Raw genomic sequence first — 22,510 nt, forward strand, 5'->3', positions numbered from 1 at the left:
CATGTCTTTGGACTGTGAGGGAAACCGGAGCACCCGGAGGAAACCCACGGGGAGAACATGCAAACTCCACACAGAAAAGCCCTCGCCGGCCACAGGGCTCAAACCCGGATCTTCTTGCTGTGAAGCGACAGTGCTAACCACTACACCACCGTGCCGCCCTGCCAGAAGTTATATAATAATAATAATAATAATAATAATAATAATAATAATAATATCGGTTAGCGCTGTCGCCTCACAGCAAGAAGGTCCTGGGTTCGAGCCCCGTGGCCGGTGAGGGCCTTTCTGTGCGGAGTTTGCATGTTCTCCCCGTGTCCGCGTGGGTTTCCTCCGGGTGCTCCGGTTTCCCCCACAGTCCAAAGACATGCAGGTTAGGTTAACTGGTGACTCTAAATTGACCGTAGGTGTGAATGTGAGTGTGAATGGTTGTCTGTGTCTATGTGTCAGCCCTGTGATGACCTGGCGACTTGTCCAGGGTGTACCCCGCCTTTCGCCCGTAGTCAGCTGGGATAGGCTCCAGCTTGCCTGCGACCCTGTAGAAGGATAAAGCGGCTAGAGATAATGAGATGAGATGAGATGAGATATCATATTGCCCAGCCCTTCACACACTAAAGTGTGTGAAGGGCTGGGCAATATGATAATATAATATCATTGCGTTTGCACATTGCATTGCGTGTGTGTGTGTGGAGGGGAGGAGAGGATGACAGCATTAAAAAAAAAAAAATCTCTCCTTGCTTTTTTCTTTGCTTCATCAAGGCAAATAATCCTCGACAGGGCCCAATGGGCTGTAGCAGATTTACTAAGGGGGGGTTTCCAAACAGCCCAGTGCTCTGGTAGTCCTGGTTACATCAAGCTGCAGGGGAAGCTGGGAAATGGGAGGAGGCAGATTCTGGTCTGGCGGGGGTAAACCTCTGGCCTGGAGAAATGTCTCACAGTAATAACTACACTCCTCAGTGACAGAGGCGGCGAGGCATTCATTAAAGAGGCCCCACATCAGGCCAACGGAACAGAGCCTCTTTTTTCTAGCTCAAAGTCTTCCTTTTTTATCTTTTCTCTCACATTCCTTGTCCTGTCTGCCTCTGTTTCACTCTCTATTTTTTTTTCTGTCACACTCTGAAGCAGTTTCTCCTTCGTCTTTCATGTACTGCTCAGAATAGTCCCACTCTTCTGTCTTTTCTCTTTCTCATGCTGAAGTTTTCTCTCTCAAAGATTCTTTCTATTCAGACAAGGACACAATTTCTTCTACATTCTTGTTCCCTTCTATTGGGGAATACGGCACAATACGTACAATATTTAGGTTTGCTAACAAAGATCCAAATCACTAAGGCAACATTTCGAAAGATTTCTTCGATAAGCATATGGCAGCCTGGGAAAACCTTCACCTTCACATGCTTATCTCAATCAGAAGTGGTATTCGACCATTTTAAAGTGCATATCACGGGTAAATTCAGGAGCACGATCAATGTAATTCTCCTATTTTATATTAAACTTTGGTCAAATACTGTAGCTGCTGCATTTTGTGTAATTTTTTTTTTACCTTGCGCAATACCAGAAAAATTCAGTTGAAATCGAGCCATTTGAGGCGAATTGGTCCGCCTCTGAAAAAACTCGGCGTTTGGATTTCCCGGCAAACATTGATTTTCGTGACGTCGCGTGCGGGACGCCTCCTTCTGAATCCTACGTCAGCGCTGGTTTGTTTACGAGAAAACGACCTGGTGGTTTTCTGCAAATTTCTTCAACGTTATCGTGTAATTATTAAAATGGTTAACAGATGTATCGTAGGAGGGTGTAGCAACACCAATCTTGATGGGATTAGTACTCATCGTTTCCCAAAAGACCGGACAATGAGAGAGAAATGGGAGCGCTTGGTCTACACAGGCTGTGCACTGAAACCGTGCAAAGCTCTCGCAGCCTGCTGGCGCTTCCGCAGGTAACGTCACGAATCTGGCTCCAGACTCCCTTGGGATTTTTCCAGACGCGTTTTGTTATTTTATTTTTTTCTGCTGTAGACAGATGGCCTTGTGCAAAATTACCCTTCTGGATGAGTGTGTAAAGGGACATACTTTCATATAAAAAAAATGAAATTGGTCCAGAATATGCACTTTAAACTCTGATTACCTTCAGAAGTAAATGTGATGACCTGGCGACTTGTCCAGGGTGTCCCCTGCCTCTCGCCCATAATCAGCTGGGATAGGCTCCAGCTTGCCCGCGACCCTGCACAGGATAAGCGGCTACAGATGATGGATGGACGTCACTGATTTTCCATATTTGGTCCAGTTTTTAAAAAAAGACAAATATAATGAGCAGCTAAAACTGATAAAATATTAATTTTATTCTGGTTAAAATAAACTGGCGCATTATCCTTTTTAAGCTCTTATTTTATTCGATAATTTGAAAATAAGATTCATTCTTGTTTGGAAATCATCCTGAGCTGCATGCTGATTTTCTCTGAATGGTTCGCAAAATTGATGCCTAAAATTTCAGTGGACTTTTACAAAAGCTTAGGTACAATTTCAACAGTACCGAACATATCTGATGAAAACTAAACATGCTAAGCAAATCAATTCAATTTCATTCCCCGATTTCATTCAGTACCGACCCCTTAAAGAGTCAGGAAGCCTGGTTCCTGAACCATGTGGCATACACGTATGCACGCGCAAGCATTTATTCCTGTGAGCTCATGCATACAGAAGTGGGTGGATAGCGCGTTCCTCCGAGTGTGTTACGTCGTCCCTTGATGTTGCATAAGCAGCAGTTTGGGTAGCACGGTGGTGTAGTGATTAGCACTGTCGCCTCACAGCAAGAAGGTTCTGGGTTCAAGCCCAGTGGCTGATGAGGGCCTTTCTGTGCGGAGTTTGCATGTTCTCTCCGTGTCTGCGTGGGTTTCCTCCGGGTGCTCTGGTTTCCCTTACAGTCCAAAGACATGCAGGTTAAGTTAACTTGGGGCGGCCTTGGGCTGAAGTGCCCTTGAGCAAGGCATGGAACCCCTAACTGCTCCCTGGGTGCTGTTGTATAGCTGCCCACTGCTCTGGGTATGTGTGTGTGCTCATTGCTCTCTTGTGTGTGTTCACTGCTTCAGATAGGTTAAATACAGAGGACGAATTTCACTGTGCTTGAGTGTGCATGTGACAAATAAAGGCTTCTTCTTCTTTTGATAAGATGCAGTCGGCTGGCGTCTTGTGCCTCGAAGGTGCCCTTCGCCCTCCCTGATTGTTACCTGTCATGAGACAGGGGAGTCCTGTCTGTCTGGTGGATAGGAATTGGCCAAATCTAAAGGGGTGTTCACACGGCACATATTTGCATCGATGCTGCACCGATGTATTTTGTTGCGATATATCTTACACCGGTGTAAATTTTGTGGAGCGTTCACACGTCACAAACCTGCTTACTAGAGAGAAGCGTGTTAGCACCGGTGCAGCCCCACTTGCGTTCACACGGCAGTTTTTGCGACCGTGCTATACGATAGTAATAATGCGGAAATGAAATATGCGCATGCGTGAAAATGCACTTCCTTTTCCCGGTTGTCATGGCATCACCAAGCGCCGGGAAAACAACGTGGATGAAGACACCAGTGTTGCCAGATACTGCTGACGTTTTCAAGCCCAACATATGTTCAAATCCGCCAAAATGCACTTAAAACCACCCAATCTGGCAACACTGGAAGACACGCCGTTCTGTTGTTGATATTCGCTAGCCTGGGAAATCCCATGCTGCTTTGCACAATCGTTCCGATCTGAAAAGACAGCATGGAAACTATGGTCTAAAGGCTCGCCTGAGTTAGGGAGCCAATCAGAGAGTGGGGAGGGGTGGAAAGACGGTGACGTGTACTACTCGACAAACGGAAGCTTGTAGTTTATTTGGGACTGTTTACGGATCACATTTAACATGGCGGCGAGCGATACGAACCAAACTTTCGATCAAGCTTTAGACACTGCTCTGAATAGTTTAGAGCGAAAGTTTGTTTTAAAAAAAGAACAGCGTTTGGTGTTTCAGTCTTTCTTCGCCTCTTCGTCTTCTTCGTCGCTCTAACTACGTCACCGGGTACAACTGCCATGATTGGCCATGGGCTACGTATACGCCAAATGATAGACATTCGCAACGTCCAATAAACGGCCGTTGACAATCGTAAACCACACCTCCCCTACGAGAAATTCAATAGGCGGATTCCAGACCATATTTCACTTGTGATATGGTCTGGTGTTAACCAGACTAGATATTCGCCATTTTGGAAGCGCAAAATACCAGGATGCAAATTATGCAATGCCCGTATGTAATCAACTCTCCTCACGCGTAGCGAGTCTACCCCTGTAGCGTTCAGACGTCCCATTTTATATCGGTGCTGCCCCGCAAACTAGCATTTACTCCGGAGTAAATTTCTTAAACCACCTCCCAAGCAGGGTTAGATTTGCACCGGTTTAAGCAGCTTTCAGGGGCTACACCGGTATAACTTTGCACCGTGTGAACGCTCTACCGGGACAGCCCCGGTGCTACACCGGAGTAAAAGTTGCCGTGTGAACACCCCTCAAATGGGGGGGGGGTCTGCTGTTCAGGAATGTTGCAGTCAGGTTTTGGTATTCTGGCCTTTTTTTGTTTTTTTTCAAGGTACCAAGGTTAGGTACCAGTTCTGCTTTCTGTTACTATTATGGGCATCCATATTCATTTTCAGGATGTAGTCATTTCTTTTGCTGCTGTCTTTGCCTTTCTAAAGTTAGCATATCATCTCCTTCCACCGAGCACTCCAGCTCTCTACGGTAATCAATCAAGATCTCTCTCCTGTGAGGGCTCAGGCTCGGGTGTTAGAAGTGACCTTGGGGCCTGCAGAGATGCTGTTTCTCATCCCTTCATGAAGCTTGTGCACAGAGGCAGGAACTAGGGACAACAATTTACAGCACACGTGCCATGTGGAGTCACACATATAGAGCAAGAAAAGAAAGCAGTGCGAAAATACTTTATGGCTCTGACTCCTGTTCTTGCAAGTGATATTAGTCTGACAAGTGTGAAACAGCTACAAGCGCAGACCTTACAGCCCTATCGACTAACATTTTGCAATGTAGTAAATCAAATGTTGGCTGTAAGAGCTGTTGATATTTAAGAAATTTTTTAAAACAGTGCCTGCACTAAGAGCTCAAAGGGGGTGTCGCTGCCGTTTCGATTTTGCCTGATCGCATATGCATTTCAGGGAGTTTCAGTCTCTCAAAGGGCAAAATAATCCCAATGACATTTATGAATTTATTCAAACTGTTATTAATTACAGACTCGATAACTTTTCACTAAATAGCACACAAACCTCCAGAGACAGCAGGTTCAATAAGATCGACTGTGAGCTACTGCTCACTTACGTATCCGCCCGCTCTCACTTATATCAGAGCGCAAGCAATCGAAGGAATAGGACACTTATTATGAATGGTGATGGCAACAAATAATTAACCCTGAAACAAGTAAGTAAAAAGCAGCGTAGTTTGTATTTGCTGAGAAAAGTGTGACGAAAATTTTGTAAATCCACCCTATACTGTATGTTTCGTAAATACATTCAGTCGGTAAACAGGAAGTTGATGTGGGACAGACCTGAAAACGGTATACACGGTATAGAACCCCAAGCTGAAGTTCAGTACCAAATATCAAGCAGTTGTGATTTGTAGTTGCTGAGAAAAATGTTATGAAAATTTTGTAAATCCATGCTATATATTTTGTAAATACATTCAGTCGGTAAACAAGAAGTTGATGTGCGACAGACCTGAAAACGGTATACACGGTATAGAACCCCAAGCTGAAGTTTGCTACCAAGTACGAAGTGGCTATGATTTGTGGTTGCTGAGAAAAAGGGTGTTTCGGACGGACGGAGATACGAACAGACAGAGGTAAGCCAGTATACCTCCTCTCCTTCGGAGCAGGGGTATAATAAAAAGATACCTGTAATAATGTTTATGTTATTACCAGCAAAGCCATTCTGGAGATGTATCTTTTGTAGTCACATGATATCAAATTTACTGAAAGGGATGAAAAGTCTGTTTGTCCCTTGGAACCAGAGCAGAACACAAAATCTACAGTGTGAGCTAGTTGGCTAATTAGTTAGCTAGCTAAAACACAAACTTGTTTTAGGTTAATGAGATCTCTAAATGTGCAACTTTCTCCAATGCTGTGATGCTATGGACATAATTCGGATTATTCTATCCACATTCACTGGATGAGCAATTGCATGCTCTGATTGGCTACTCTACTACCAGGATATCAGCTCATATACTGCGAGTAGAGAAAAATAACATGGCGTAAAATAATGTGTTGCTGAGCCAACCAAGGACGAAATAAAAATTATACTCGAAAACAAAACTCCAAAAAATACAAAAAAAAGCAACAAAATATGAAATGAAAGTATGTGATGGTAAGAACGTATCTTTTTTTTATTTTTCGCTGGTTTGTTTACGTTCTTCATCTTTAAGCATTTAAATTTGTTGAATTTTTTTAAACTGGTTCAAAAGCTCAAAGAAGTTTGAAAATTTAATAACTGAAGAGTTAAATAAATGTCTTAACCAGGGCTTTGAACCAGAATTTTTTTCCTATTGGTTCGTTCTGAGCAGAAACGGAATTTTAACGTTTCCGGTTTTGAGTTCCACCATTAAATAGACGTTCCCGAACCGGTTAGAACAAAAAAATTCGTTCCCGGAACGGTTAATTACGTTCCCTGTCAGCTGTTTAACAAATGGCTATAAAATTATGTCTCTGTCTCATCCAGCTTAAGCCAAATGTAGGCTAATTCTATTACAACCTTCATTAAATAAGACAAGAAATAATTCAAAACAATTATTATTTCAAATGTTGGCGATTTGGATTCTCAGTATGTCTTCCCATCTGCACAAACAGAAAAAGTGCCAAAAATGAAAGATAATTCGTTTAGTGTGTTACCAAAGGCTAGTCAGGCCCTATGCATTGATAGGCTAACAGAGATTAACATCATTTAATGTTCGCGAGCCTCTCATTAACGTGGACAAATATATTGATATCGTGTTTGAAATTTACGTTTTCGAATAATGATAGACTGCAATATTTACCTCTTATTTAAGATGTGGAGACGTGATAGTAGTCCACCCTCCCGCTCTCTCCATTCAGTCAGCGAACGTCACACAGGAAGTGAACCCCAGCGGGTCATAGAAACTTGCGCAGGAGAAGAATGACTTTTTTATTTGTAGGCTGCGGAAACTTTGAGGAACGAAATAAAAACCGGTATTAACCGGTTACCATTATTTTTAATAAGCGTTTCTGTTCCGGAACATAAAAAATAATAAAGTTTCTGGTTTCGTTTCTGTTCCATGTGAAATAGAAAAAGTTCCCGGTTTTCGTTTTCGTTCCTTGAACCGGTTCAAAGCCGTGGTCTAAACCTGGCACGACAGCAAGACGGCACTTTCTACAAAAAACAACAACACTAAAGTCAATTCGTGCAGCCATCGATAGGTTTTTTTTTAAACTTTTTTTTTTGGATAGGACAGTGTAGAGAGACAGGAAATGAGCGGGAGAGAGAGAGAAACAGGGAGGGATCTGGAAATGACCTCGGGTCGGAATCGAACCCGGGTCCCCAGATTTATGGTATGGTGCCTTAGCCATCTGAGCCACAACACGCCCTCATCGATAGGTTTTTAAGAAGTCTGGCTAAGCGGAAATGATTTTGTTGGACGTTTTGTATAAAATTTTTATTTATTGAATTTGAAAAAATATATAAAAGTAAAAATGCTCTGTTTCTGCCTATGGTCATGAGCTTTGGGTAATGACTGAAAGAACAAGATCGTGGATACAAGTGGCCGAAATGAGTTTTCTTCGCAGGGTGGCTGGGCGCTCCCTTAGAGATAGGGTGAGAAGCACAGTCACTTGGGAGGAGCTCGGAGTAGAGCCGCTGCTCCTCCACATCGAGAGGAATCAGCTGAGGTGGCTCGGGCATCTTTTTCGGATGCCTCCTGGACGCCTCCCTGGGGAGGTGTTCCAGGCATGTCCCCCCGGGAGGAGACCCCGGGGAAGACCCAGGACATGCTGGAGGGACTATGTCTCTCAGCTGGCCTGGGAACGCCTCGGTGTTCTTCCCGAGGAGCTGGCCGAGGTGTCTGGGGAAAGGGAAGTGTGGGCTTCCATGCTTAGACTGCTGCCTCCGCGACCCGGTCCCGGATAAAGCGGAAGACGACGAGACGAAAAATGCTCTGTTTCTCAAAATCCAGTGAATGTCCATTCATTATCTGTAACCGTTTATCCTGTGCAGGGTCGCGGGCAAGCTGGAGCCTATCCCAGCTGACTATGGGCGAGAGGCAGGGTAGAAACAAACAACCATTCACACCTACGGTCAATTTAGAGCCACCAGTTAACCTAACCTGCATGTCTTTGGACTGTGGAGGAAACCGGAGCACCCGGAGGAAACCCACGCGGACATGGGGAGAACATGCAAACTCCGCACAGAAAGGCCCTCGCCGGCCGCTGGGCTCGAACCAGAACCTTCTTGCTGTGAGGCGACAGCGCTAACCACTACACCACCGTGCCACCCACCAGTGAACGTGGCTATAATAAAATAATTATTCCACTCAATCTCGTCATACACGGCGATCAGCTCACGTATGACTCGATTTCATGGAATAATTGTTAATTATGTGGCACGTCCACTATACAAGTCCATGTGTAAGTTGTTAATCGAGAAACAATAAGATATTAGAATGAGTATATTAATGTAAAGATATCAATTAGGTTATGACTGTTACCACAGTCCGAGTCATGTTATAGTAAATGAAACATCTTCTCATTTGATGATTCAACATGACACACAGTGCTGTGCAAAAGTCTGAGGTACATGTAAAGAAATGCTGTAGACCAAAAATGGCTTTAAATTATCTCATCTCATTATCTCTAGCCGCTTTATCCTTCTACAGGGTCACAGGCAAGCTGGAGCCTATCCCAGCTGACTACGGGCGAAAGGCGGGGTACACCCTGGACAAGTCGCCAGGTCATCACAGGGCTGACACATAGACACACACAACCATTCACACTCACATTCACACCTACGCTCAATTTAGAGTCACCAGTTAACCTAACCTGCATGTCTTTGGACTGTGGGGGAAACCGGAGCACCCGGAGGAAACCCACGCGGACACGGGGAGAACATGCAAACTCCGCACAGAAATGCCCTCGCAGGCCCCGGGACTTGAACCCAGGACCTTCTTGCTGTGAGGCGACAGCGCTAACCACTACACCACCGTGCCACCCGGCTTTAAATTAATGAAATGAAATGTTTCAACATTAAAAAATACCATACTATAAGCAGTAAGCCATAATAAAAACAAAAGTCAATATTTGGTGTGAAACAAAGTCAATACTTGGTGTGAGACGACTCTTTGCTTTAAAAAAAAAACAAAACAGTCTGAGGTCCAGTGAGTGCAGTTTTACGCAGAAATGAGCTGTAGGTTTTACTGAGCGTCTTCCAGAACCAGCCCCAGTTCTTCTGGACACTTTGACTGTCACACTCGCTTCTTCATTTTGCCCCAAAACCCAGCAGCCTTCATTATGCTTTCTTTTTTAATCTGAAAAGTGCTCTCTTGTGTAATATGCTGCTCAGATACAAACTTTTTTTGTCTGTAATATTTAATGTTCTGCTGGAAAACGAATGTTTGGACTCTCAAATGTTTTTGTCCAGACTCGATAATGTAGAAGTCATAAAATAGAAATCTATAGCAAAGTTTGTATGGAAAAAAAAAAAAATAGGGTGCCTTAGACTTTTGGACAGTACTGTACATTTAAAGGAGAACTGAAGTCATTTTTAAACTTGCTTTATTTCTTAATTAACATGTTATTCAATTACGTTTTCGATTTTAGTAACCTTATATCGTGACTCGTATTGGCAACTAATCGCAATTAAATATTATACTTATCGGCCTATTCGGTTTTTATCCGTGTTGAATTTAGTTCGTTTGGTCCACGGCAGGTGTCGCTTATCCGCGCGATCTTCACGAGACTTGTGCAAGACTTCGAAACGTCAAGTGTCAGCCAGGTGTCGGTGCCGCCATTTTGAAAACTGTTTTCCAAACGAAGTATTGCACAAAAACGAGTTTAAATGACGATTACTGCCGACTTTTTTCAAACTTTCCTGATTGCTATCAAAACAAACAAAACTTCCGGCTTGATTACGTCAGCATTCGAAAGAGGGCGCGCGCGTCTTTTGACAACGTCGGCAGACGTCGGTCACTTTGATTTCCGCTGTACGTTCTACTTCCGTCCTACGATGTCTCGCACAGGTCTCGACGAATCTCGTTTACGGCCGTCGCTTTGACATATGGACTGATATATTACAGAGCATATTTCAAACACTCATAACTTGCTATAGCAGTGACAAAATAGCGATCAAAAATGCATTCCTATATTTAATAAAATGAGAAATTGAATTTTGATGAATAAAAAATTTGCCTTCAGTTCTCCTTTAACAGTTATTCTTTGTAAATCGCATTCAGCATGCACACAATTTCTCCTTTTACACACAGACTAATATGTAATGTGCTAACTAAAATCTTACATCAGTAACTATTTGTACGTTGAATCAGGGTTAAATGTTAATCGGTGTTTTCTCTATAATTTGTTGTGGTAGATCAGGAGGTCACTTGTGCTGCTGCTGCTGCTGCAGGAATCAGGTGAATCACCGCTCTGTGACGAGCACACCATTACAAATCCAAACAAAACAGGTTGCCAGGCCACCATAAAATGAACTCACTCTCAGAAAAACACAGCGCGTCTGTATTCACTGCTCTGAAATGACACAAACAGAAAATTAGAGTTAAAAATAATCACAACAGTGATTATGACACCCAAGTTGTGTTAAACGTCAGCTATGTGAACGTGCTTTAGCCAGCGAGAGAGCTGTTTGTGCTGCTGGACCAACCGAGTGTGTTATTAGTGAGTAAATATTTACTGCAATATGTACCATGCACTTGCTGACACCAAGTAAGCACCGACCTCGGCGTGTGTTTGTGTGTGATGTGTCGAGGAAGATGATCTGTCTTTAGGGTTATACACCATGAAGGAAATAAACACATCTCATCGTGATGGCAGCTGGAGATGAGATTCTAACTCTCTGTAATTGCTATGCATGTGTGCGTGTGTGGTTATGTGTGCAGGAAATCTGAAATTCTGAGGTCTGTGCCTGGGAGAGTGTGTGTGTGGTGCATCCAGATGTTATATCTCAAAGAAATCTTGAAAGCAAGAAAAGAAATGCATCGGCACAGCAAACCCCAAGATTCTGTTTCAGAATACTTAAAGAACGACATGAGCTAATTATTGCAATTGAGGAACAAAGGAGCGTGATGAGTTTCTTGTCAGTTTTGCACAGAGTATATATATATATATATATATATCAAAGTTTTCATACTTTGTGCAAAGCTGTGAAAAAAAAAAAAAAAACCACAAGCATGAACATTAGCATGAAGCTCTGCTGCTCCAGCTCCAACTGCCATCATTATGAGATGTGTTTATTTCCTTCATGGTGTAACTCTAAAGACAGATCATCTTCCTCTACACATCACACTTGCTTGGTGTCAAAACACTTTCTGTACTTAATAAAGTCGTCAGTGAGTGTATATTTATTCTATCCATATTCAGAAGAAGAAGAAACCTTTATTTGTCACATGCACACTTCAAGCACAGTGAGATTCATCCTCTGCATTTAACCCATCTGAAGCAGTGAACACACACACATACACACACCCAGAGCAGTGGGCAGCCACACCAGAGCACCCGGGGATCAGTCAGGGGTTAAGTACCTTGCTCAAGGGCACTTCAGCCCAAGGCCGCCGCATATTAACTTAACTGCATGTCTTTGGACTGTGGGGGAAACCGGAGCACCCGGAGGAAACCCACGTAGACACGGGGAGAACATGCAAACTCCACACAGAAAGGCCCTCGCTGGCTGCTGGGCTCGAACCCAGAACCTGCTTGCTGTGAGGCGACAGTGCTAACCACTACACTACCGCGCCGCTGGATATAAGCAATCGTGCGCTCTGATTGGCTACTCTACTACTAGGCTATTAGCTTATATACCATGAGTAGAGAAAAACAAAATGGCGGAGCGTGTTGCTGAACCAACCGAGGATGAAATAAAAACTACTCGAAAACAAAATCCCAAAAAAGACAAAAAAAGCAACAAAATATGGAATGAAAGTATTTGATGGTAAGAACGTACATATATTTGTCTTGTTTATTTTTCAAGAATTATCATCATCATCATCATCATCACATTTTTCACAAATTGCTCCTGTCATTTCGCCGGTTTGTTTACATTCTAAGCGGAAATGATTTTGTCCGACGTTTTGTATAAAGTTTTTTATTTATCGAATTTGCAAAAAATGAAAATAAAAATGCTCCGTTTTTCAAAATCCAGTGAATGTGGATAGAATAAAACCGTTACTCCAGTCAATCTCGTTGTGCATGGCTTATAGCTGTCAGGTACGCGAGGGAGGCGGATGTATGTGCAGAAGTGTTCAGTTTAATCATAAAGTGCATACAGTATACTAGTATATAAACAAATACACACAAAGGCAAAGAGTCCAAATTGCCAGGCTAGATCAGAGATGTGAAAACAGGCAAAGGAGTCGGTCGAGGCGTAAACAGTACATCAAAGACGAAGTGAGAACAATAACGAGAAACAGGCGCAAGAATAAAGAAACCAGGAAAACAAGAACATGGGTAGAAAGGCTCGGTAATGCATACTTAATGTAGCGTAATACTTCGCGATGCACTTGCATCAGCACAGTCCTTCAATAGATAAACACGTAGTTCTCTAATGCCCCTTTTCCACCAAAGCAGTTCCAGGGCTGGTTCGGGGCCAGTGCTTAGTTTGGAACCGGGTTTTCTGTTTCCACTGAACAAAGAACTGGCTCTGGGGCCAGAAAAACCGGTTCCAGGCTAGCACCAACTCTCTGCTGGGCCAGAGGAAAGAACCGCTTACGTCAGCGGGGGGGCGGAGTTGTTAAGACCGACAACAATAACAAGACCGAGAAAGATCGCGATTTTTAAGCGACGAGAAGCAGCAGCTGTACAAACGCGAAGTCATCCATTATTATTGTTGTTGTTGTTGCTGCTGCTTCTTCCGCGTTGATTTTGCTTCGATATTTTGCTTTGATTGCATCACATGATCAGTCACATGATGTCTGTATAACTCAACCTGTTCTGGAAGGACCCTGACTCTGCAACACTACTAAGCAAGCAACATGAAAACCAAGGAGCCTCCAAACAGGTCAGAGACAAAGTTGTGGAGAAGTATAGATCAGGGTTGGGTTATAAAAAATATCCCAAACTTTGAATATCCCACAGAGCACCATTAAATCCATTATAGCAAAATGGAAAGAATATGGCACCACTACAAACCTGACAAGAGAAGGCCCTGCCCACCAAAACTCACAGACCGGGCAAGGAGGGCATTAATCAGAGATGCAACAAAGAGACCAAAGATAACACTGAAGGAGCCGCAAAGATCCACAGCAGAGATGGGAGTATCTGTCCATAGGACCACTTTAAGCTGTACACTCCACAGAGCGAGGCTTTATGGAAGAGTGGCCAGAAAAAAAAGCCACTGCTTCAAGAAAAAAAAAAAACACATTTGGAGTTTGCCCAACAGCATGTGGCAGACTGCCCAAACACATGGAAGAAGATTCTCTGATCAGATGAGACTAAAATTGAACTTTTTGGCCATCGTGGGAAATGCCATGTGTGGCGCAAACCCAACACCCTGAGAACACCATCCCTACAGTAAAGCATGGTGGTGGCAGCATCATGCTGTGGGGATGTTTTTCATCTGCAGGGACAGGAAAGCTGGTCAAGACTGAAGGAAAGATGGATGGCACTAAATACAGGGCAATTCTGGAGGAAAATCTGTTTGAGTCAGCCAGAGGTTTGAGACTGGGATGAAGGTTCACGGTCCAGCAGGACAATGACCCTAAACATACTGTTAAAGTGACACTGGAGTGGTTTAAAGGGAAACATTTAAATGTCTTGGAATGGCCTAATCAATTGTTGATGTAACGTTCCCAGTTAGTGATTAAAAAGCATTCTGTGTTAATGTTCATACAATATACAACTTAAACGTTGCAGTGAAATTGTAGGAACATGTAAGTAATCAGATAATTTGTTTGGTATGCTTGCACCTGGAACAAGCTGTTCTGATTCATTCATGTTTTGATTAGTTAAATCCTTGAGATTTATGTTCGCTTGCACATTCTGCTCTCTGCTTAATGAAGGTTCTTTTGACTGGTAATGTCTTTCTTCTTTTCATAAGATTATAATCCTGACAGGTGATGTAATGGTACATAATGTCTCTCTTCTTTCATAAAGTAGTGTAGTCTAAATCAATGATGCAATTCATCACCTGTTTACGTTACCTGGTCATACATAGATACATGTATCCTGCTCAAGGTGTTCGATTCAGTTAGCAGACCTCTCATGTGGTCAGTGCTTCAGAAGATCGGAATCCCACCCAAAGTAGTCAATATCATCAAGAGCTTTCACGATGGCATGGAAGCTAGAGTACTAATCAGTGGAGAGTTTACAGAAGGCTTTGAAATAATCAGCGGCCTGTGACAAGGATGCATCCTAGCCCCAATGCTGTTTATCCTCTTCTTTCAGCTTCATCCTCTGCAATGCCCACAAATCTATGGAAATAAAACACAAGCTGGATGGAAGACTTTTCAGCCTCCAGAGGTTAAGGGCAAAATCAACACCAACCACCAAGCTTGATGACTTCCTCTATGCCGATGACGCTGCCCTGGTAACTACATCTCCTGAATCCCTACAGGAAAGTGTCAGCGCACTGAAGTCTGCCTGCGACACCTGGGGGCTGACCATCAGCAAATCCAAGATGGAGGCAATGCATGTACAGTGCAATCACTCCCCCTCCATCATGATCGACGACCATGCACTAAAGTGTGCACACACATTTACGTACCTTGGTGGCAACATTTCAGATGATGCAACTCTTGACCCCGAGATCCAATGTTGAGTCTCTCATGCTGCAGCAGCTTTCAGTGCTTTGCGTACTAGGTGCTGGAACAGGAGAGGCCTTAGTCTATCAACTAAGTTGACCGTTTACAAGGCAATAGTCCTACCATCTCTCCTCTATGGTTCCGAAACGTAGCCGGCCTTAGTCCACCACATCTGCCATCTGGAGGTTTTCCACCAGAGGTCGCTCCGACAGATAATGAACATCAAGTGGTGGCAGCGTAAGACCAATGCTGAGGTCCTCCACCGCGCTGATTCTACAACCATCGAGACCATGCTTCAAAACAACAGACTACGCTGGCTCAGCCATGTGGCACGAATGGATGACTCTAGAACACCAAAGCAACTGCTGTTTGGTGAACTTAAGCAGGGCAAGCATGAGAAGGGTCGTCCATGTAAACGTTGGAAAGACTGTGCCGAGGAGGACCTGTGGCTCTTCAGCATAAATGCTGACTGGTACCAGATTGTGCTGAACCACAGCACCTGGCAGCTCTGCAGATTTTTTTTCCACTCATTGTAGTCAGCCACACTTAACTATTACACTCTAAGTTAAGATTGTTAACACTGCTGGAAAGTAGTCCTCAAACACTGAGTACGCTCTTAGCCAGGATGCCTTCTCACATTCCCTTTTCACTTGAGTTTAAATGCCATCTGAGGAATAAGCTTTCAGTTTTGCTGGAAATGAGATCAGATCCCTAAAAGTGAGCACTATGGGACAGACTTGCTCCTCTTACTCCCTGATCAAAGCAGGAAATATTATCCACAGGATGGGAACACTGTGGGGACAGAGGAGATGAAAGGGAAGGGAGGAGAAAAGTGGGACAGGGGATAAAGTGGGGATGAAGGTAAAAAAAAATCTGAAAATTCCAAGGAACACAATCATCCAGATGTACCACTGAACTGAAATGAGAGCTCGCATTTTAGAGCAAATAAATTCAAATGTAATTTTTGGGAAATGATCATTTTTAAAAAATCTAATTACTGTATATACTGGATAGTCGTTAGAAGCTCATCAACTGAGCAATTCCAGCGTTATGGACGTGACACTTGAACTCAAAATGGCAACAAATGACCCAGTGCATGTTTTATTGTCTCCCAGTATTTAAACAGGTGTTGCATATTTTAAGGCTGTACCATACTGGAGAAGTGATAGAACAAGAACAATTCCCATAGTACATCTAGGGCATGCCAGAAAATGCCAATAAAAGATGCGTTATGGATGTGACAGAAGAAGTATCACTTTTCTTGGGTGACTGTACATTTTTATCAAACTCTGTGAAATTGTAAACCTAATGTCGAAATGGAGATATCCATTTGATAGAGGGGTCCAAGGTGAATATTAAAAAATCTTTGTTTAAAATATTTTGTATTTCATGCAGAGTTTCGGAAGGAAAAGTCAGCATTATGGATGTGACGAAATTCCGTTATGGATGTGACGCGTCTGAAATAGACATGGCATATGTTTAGAAAATCAGCAATTTAACCACCATAACCCTTTGAAAAACTCTCTAAATATCAGCTAAAACTATCAAAGTTCTTAAATAATATTTAGGATGGCTATTGTTTTGCTGTTTTGTGGATTTTAGCATACATTTCTGTGGCTTGTGGCAATAATATAGAATTGTACATGATCAAAGTTGATTTTAGCTTGGGGTTTACATTATAAGAAAGAAAGACTGACAGTGACATATTAGGTTGGTTACAAATTGGTTCAACTTATTCACATCTGTAAAATACAGGCCTAGGTGAGATCTCTGGGAGTGGTTTTGATGTATTACATGTTGCTTTATTTTTGCATGGTGAGGTTGACATTTACATGGAATTGCCCAACTACAGCCTTAAGTTTTCACCAAAAAAAGCTTTTGATGTGATGTTAGTGTGTTCAGGCAAGGCAAATATAAAAATAAAGTAAAGCAATATCAGACAAATCAAATGTCATGAATATGGGCCTATGGGTGTCAGAGTGAAATTTTTCTATTCTACATTTTATATATATATATCTCATCTCATCTCATTATCTCTAGCCGCTTTATCCTTCTACAGGGTCGCAGGCAAGCTGGAGCCTATCCCAGCTGACTACGGGCGAAAGGCGGGGTACACCCTGGACAAGTCGCCAGGTCATCACAGGGCTGACACATAGACACAGACAACCATTCACACTCACATTCACACCTACGGTCAATTTAGAGTCACCAGTTAACCTAACCTGCATGTCTTTGGACTGTGGGGGAAACCGGAGCACCCGGAGGAAACCCACGCGGACACGGGGAGAACATGAAAACTCCGCACAGAAAGGCCCTCGCCGGCCCCGGGGCTCGAACCCAGGACCTTCTTGCTGTGAGGCGACAGCGCTAACCACTACACCACCGTGCCGCCCATATATATATATATATATATATATATATATACACACGCACGCACACACACACATATATATATATATATATATATATATATATATATATATATATATATATATATATGTGTGTGTGTGAGCATATACACAAACACACACACATATATATACACACACACACACACACACATATATATATATATATATATATATATATATATATATATATATATATATATATATATATGAATCTTTCCTAAACTCAAATAATAATATTTTTAAAAGAAATATGCCACAAATGTTGATTTGTGCTTTTATTGTATTATTTTCCTTTAACATTTGATGTAATGCAGGTTACAGACTGCATTTATAGAACAGCGAATCTCCATACGTAAAAAAATATGGTAACACATTGACCTGATTTATCATGGCTTTTGCAACCATATGTACGAATTGTACATACCACAGGGAACATGATCGTAAGTGCAAGGCAACATATCTCGTAAACACTTGCCCACAGAACAATGAAATTTGTATCTTTACTTACATGCGATAGATGGGTTTTTATCCAGTGCTTATTTTTAATTTGCTTTTTAAAAAATAGCCTGGGGTTATTTACTGACACATTTTACACTTATCAGGAGCTCTGCTTTTAGGCAGTGCCTATATATATACAGTATATACAACCCCAATTCCAAAAAAAGTTGGGGCACTATGTAAAACATGAATAAAAACTGAAGGTGAAAATTTGCAAATCATGGAAACCCTATATTTCATTGAAAATAGTACAAAGACAACATATCAAACGTTGAAACTGAGACATGTTATTGTTTTTTGAAAAATATATACTCATTTTGAATTTGATATCAGCAACATGTTTCAAAAATGTTGGGACAGGGGCGTGTTTACCACTGTGTTGCATCACCTCTACTTTTAACAACACTCTGTAAACATTTGGGAACTGAGGAGACCTATTGCTGTAGTTTTGAAAGAGAAATGTCATCCCATTCTTGCCTGATATAAAATTTCAGTTGCTCAACAGTTCGGGGTCTCCTTTGTCATATTTTCCACTTCATAATGCACCAAATGTTTTAAATAGGAGACAGGTCTGGACTGCAGGCAGGCCAGTTTAGCACCTGGACTCTTATACTATGGAGCCATGCAGTTTTAATATGTGCAAAAAGCAGTTTGGCATTGCCTTGCTGAAAGAAAGAAGGCCTTCCCTGAAAAAGATTTTGTCTGGATGGCAGCATATCGCTCTGAAATGTGTAGATATCATTCAGCATTAATGATGCCTTCCCAGATGTACAAGCTACCCATATCACGTGCACTAATGCCCCCTCATACCATCACAGATGCTGGCTTTTGAACTGTGCAGTGATAACAAGCCGAATGGTCCCTCTCCTCTTTAGCCTGGAGGACGTGGTGTCCTCGATTTCTAAAAAGAATTTCTATTTTTGATTCGTCAGACCTCGGGACAATTTTCCACTTTGCCTCAGACCATCTTAAAAGAGCTCGGGCCCAGAGAAGGTGGCAGTGTTTCTGGATATTGTTTATATCTGGCTTTAACTTGCATTTGTGGATGCAGTAATGAACTGTTTTCACAGACGATGGTTTTCTGAAGTGTTCCTGAGCCCATACAGTGATTTCCACTACAGACACGTGTCTGCTTTTAATGCAGTGTCTCCTGAGGGCCTGAAGATCACAGGCATCCAATGTCAGTTTTCAGCCTTGTTTCTTGCATACAGAGATTTCTCCAGATTCTCTGAATCTTTTCATGATATTATGGACCATCGATGATGTGATCCCCAAATTCTTTGAAATTTTACATTGAGGAACGTTATTCTTAAATTGTTGCACTGTTTACCCTCGCAGTCTTTCATAAAGCGTTGAACCCATCCCCATCTTTACTTCTGAGAGACTTCGCCTCTCTGGGATTTTTTTTTTTTTTTTTATATCTAGTCATGTTACTGACCTGTTGCCAATTAACCAAATTAGGTTTTTTAAGCATTACACAACTTTTTCAGTCTTTTGTTGCCCGTGTTCCAACTTTTCTGAAGCGTGTTGCTGACATCAAATTCAAAATGAGCATATATTTTTCAAAAAACAATAACATTTCTCAGTTTCAACATTTGATATGTTGTCTTTGTACTATTTTCAATTAAATATAGAGCTTCCATGATTTGCACATCTTTGCATTCTGTTTTTATTTATGTTTTACACAGTGTCCCAACCTTTTTGGAATTGGGTTGTGTGTGTATGTATATATCTCCACATTCACTGGATATGAGCAATCGTGCACTCTGATTGGCTACTCTACTATTAGGATATCAGCTCATATACCATGAGTAGAGAAAAAGAGGCAGAGCGCATCAAGTCAGATATATCACTTTATCAAGTATTTAAAAGAAACAGAAATAGCTAAATAAAAGAATATAGTCCATTTCTTCCCCTCCCCCCATATCTCCTGTTCCACACTCCAGCCCAGTCGGTGGCAGTAATGCACCTTTAAGTTGGTTTGCCAACCGCCAAAGAAATAAGAAAACAAAATGGCGGAGCGTGTTGTTGAACCAACCGAGGATGAAATAAATACTCTACTCGAAAACAAAACCTCAAAAATACAAAAAAAAAGGCAACAAAATATGGAATGAAAGTATTTGATGGTAAGAACACATCTTTTTTATTTTTCAAGAATTATTATTATAGCATTTTTCACAAATTGCTACTGTCATTTCGCCGGTTTGTTTACATTCTAAGTGGAAATAATTTTGTCTGATGTTTTGTAAGTTTTTATTTATTGGATTTGCAAAAAATAAAAATAAAAATGCTGTATTTCTCCAAATCCAGTGAATGTGGATAGAATAAAACAGTTATTCCATTCAATCTCGTCGTACACGGCTTATAGACCACTCGGCGCTACGCTCCTCGTCAGCTATCAGCTCATATACAACTTAATTTCATGGAATAACAGTTTTATTTATATATATATATATATATATATATATATATATATATATATATATATATAAATATAAAATGTGTGCGTGTGTGTTATTCTACTTAATTTTGTGTAATATTTATTTTTTTCGCGGTCCGGTTTCCATCAAATATCAAATCCTGCGCTCTGATTGGCTGGCGAGCGGGTCCGTATCCTACGGTACGGACCCCAGTTACGGACCCTGGTTATGGACCTCTGGCGACTTGCTCGTTCACAACAATAACAAACATAGTAGCATTTTTTTGTCAACATTTATCTTTTTTTTTTATAAGATTTATTTATAAGATTATCAAAAATCTTATAAATTTTTGCCAGCATTTCTCAGGAGAATAGCATTAATTTTACAGCATGGATAGCGATAACGACAGTGTTCACAGTGGAAGCGAGTTTTACTACCCTGAGGAAGAAGAAATAAAAGAAAACATTTCAGGAGAAAGCTAAAAACCTGTAACTGTTGCTAACGCCGAGTAAAAACATGGCTGAATCCTGAATGACTCAATTTTGTATAAATAGGGGACTACATAGGCGGTAAAATGTAGGGTTTTTTTTCCTGCCATGGAAGTGCACTTGTATACCAAGGAGGAAGCAATTTGCATTTCAGCCGTGAATGAGGATTCAAAATGGCGGCTTGGCTCGGTTTTCCCTTTCGGGCGCTCTCGTTTTCTGTTAGAATTTGGTAAAGAAAAAAATTATTTACCAGCTGGGAGGTCCGTATGGTGAAATACCGTGACCAAGGTCTTGAAAGTACTGACCTGCGGCCCTCTGGGCCGAGGTCAGTATTCAAACAATTAATTTTTTCTCCTTTCAGTGTTAAATATTTCCTATTTATTTTTATCACTCGGATGGCTCCTACACTTTGGAACAGCTTTCCTCCATGTATTAATTAGGTCAGCTGACTCAGTAGCAATTGTTTAGTCTTGTTTAAAAACGTGTTTTTATCATTCAGCATTTGTAGATGCTCTTGGTTCTTAATTTGATGTTTTCATCTTGACAATTATGTGTATTTATTCTCTTATAGTTTTTAGATCTTATATCCTTTAGTTTTTATAGGACGTGTTTCTTATTGTTTCTTAATGGTTTCCTTTTTATGTATTTTATATTTTGCTTTTATTTGGACATATTTCTGGAATGTCTTTACTATTTTAGTTTATCATGCTGAAAAGCGCTGTACTAACAGGTATTATTATTATTATTATTATTATTATACATTAAAATGTTATTTTAAATAAAAATACAGGTAGTCGTCAACTTACGACCTATGCAACTTGCGACCGATCGACTTTACGACCGTCTGGTTATGACTGGCAAGTGTTTCCTAGCTGAGCGTACGACAGTTTCCGTCCCAGCTCCTGGCCCCGCCCAGCATCCAGCCTCTCACCTCGTACAAGAGTTTCCGCCCCAGCTCCTGGCCCCGCCCAGCATCCAGCCTCTCACCTCGTACAAGAGTTTCCGCCCCAGCTCCTGGTTTATGAAACGAGCAAACACTCCCGCCAGCCCGAGCGCTGCAACAACTGATGATGACGTAGACGACCCACAGCCAAGCACCAGTGATGCCAGCGGTCACTAAGTTTTGTATTTTGCTATGTTTTACATTTGTATTTTCGTATGTTTCAAACTAAAATGTTACCTATTTTTCACACCTGTATTTCGTATTTTTTGTTCTGCACATATTAAACGAATTGTACTGCACGCAGTGTAGTATGCAGTGTTTGACTTAAACCAAATAATGAGCCAAGGTAATGAAATAAGAAAATGTTGATAAAATAAGACTTTAAGATGATTACAATATCATTACACATCATCACAATATACTTGCGTTCATTTAACACAGGCCGACTTACGACCAGATCGGTTTACGACCGGTCAGTCGTAACCAAACGCAGTCGTAAGTCGACGACTACCTGTACATAAAAATGCATTGCTTATTGACACAGTGATTAAAAAAACATTGTTATAAATGCTCATACATCTGATCATCCAACTTTAATGTTGCAATCACGTTGTAAGAACATATATGTAACATTCAGAAAACTGAAAACACTCAGAAAGCCAAAACATTCACAAAACCTCCTGTTAGCTTTCTTCGCTACATTACTAGCTTTCACATCTGATATTTTAGTATTTTTTGATATTAAGAGGTATTCCTGAGGCTTGGTGAA

The 22,510-nt window shown here is 41.5% G+C and overlaps 1 protein-coding gene across 6 annotated transcripts in view; it reads right to left on the reverse strand.

The window, feature by feature from the left end:
- The window catches only part of ptprea (protein tyrosine phosphatase receptor type Ea), a 320,826-nt gene that overhangs the window by 119,403 nt on the left and 178,913 nt on the right, over positions 1-22,510 (reverse strand). For 4 of the 6 annotated variants that reach the window (XM_060940270.1, XM_060940271.1, XM_060940273.1 and 1 more), the window contains one exon: positions 10,724-10,758. The exons of the other annotated variants lie outside the window; for them this stretch is intronic. In XM_060940270.1, coding sequence (XP_060796253.1) covers positions 10,724-10,758 — 35 coding nt within the window. The remainder of the gene's footprint in view (positions 1-10,723; positions 10,759-22,510) is intronic. 6 annotated transcript variants of the gene reach the window in all.

The sequence above is a fragment of the Neoarius graeffei genome, chromosome 14 (assembly GCF_027579695.1).
Source record: "Neoarius graeffei isolate fNeoGra1 chromosome 14, fNeoGra1.pri, whole genome shotgun sequence".
In the NCBI taxonomy this organism is placed as follows: domain Eukaryota; kingdom Metazoa; phylum Chordata; class Actinopteri; order Siluriformes; family Ariidae; genus Neoarius; species Neoarius graeffei.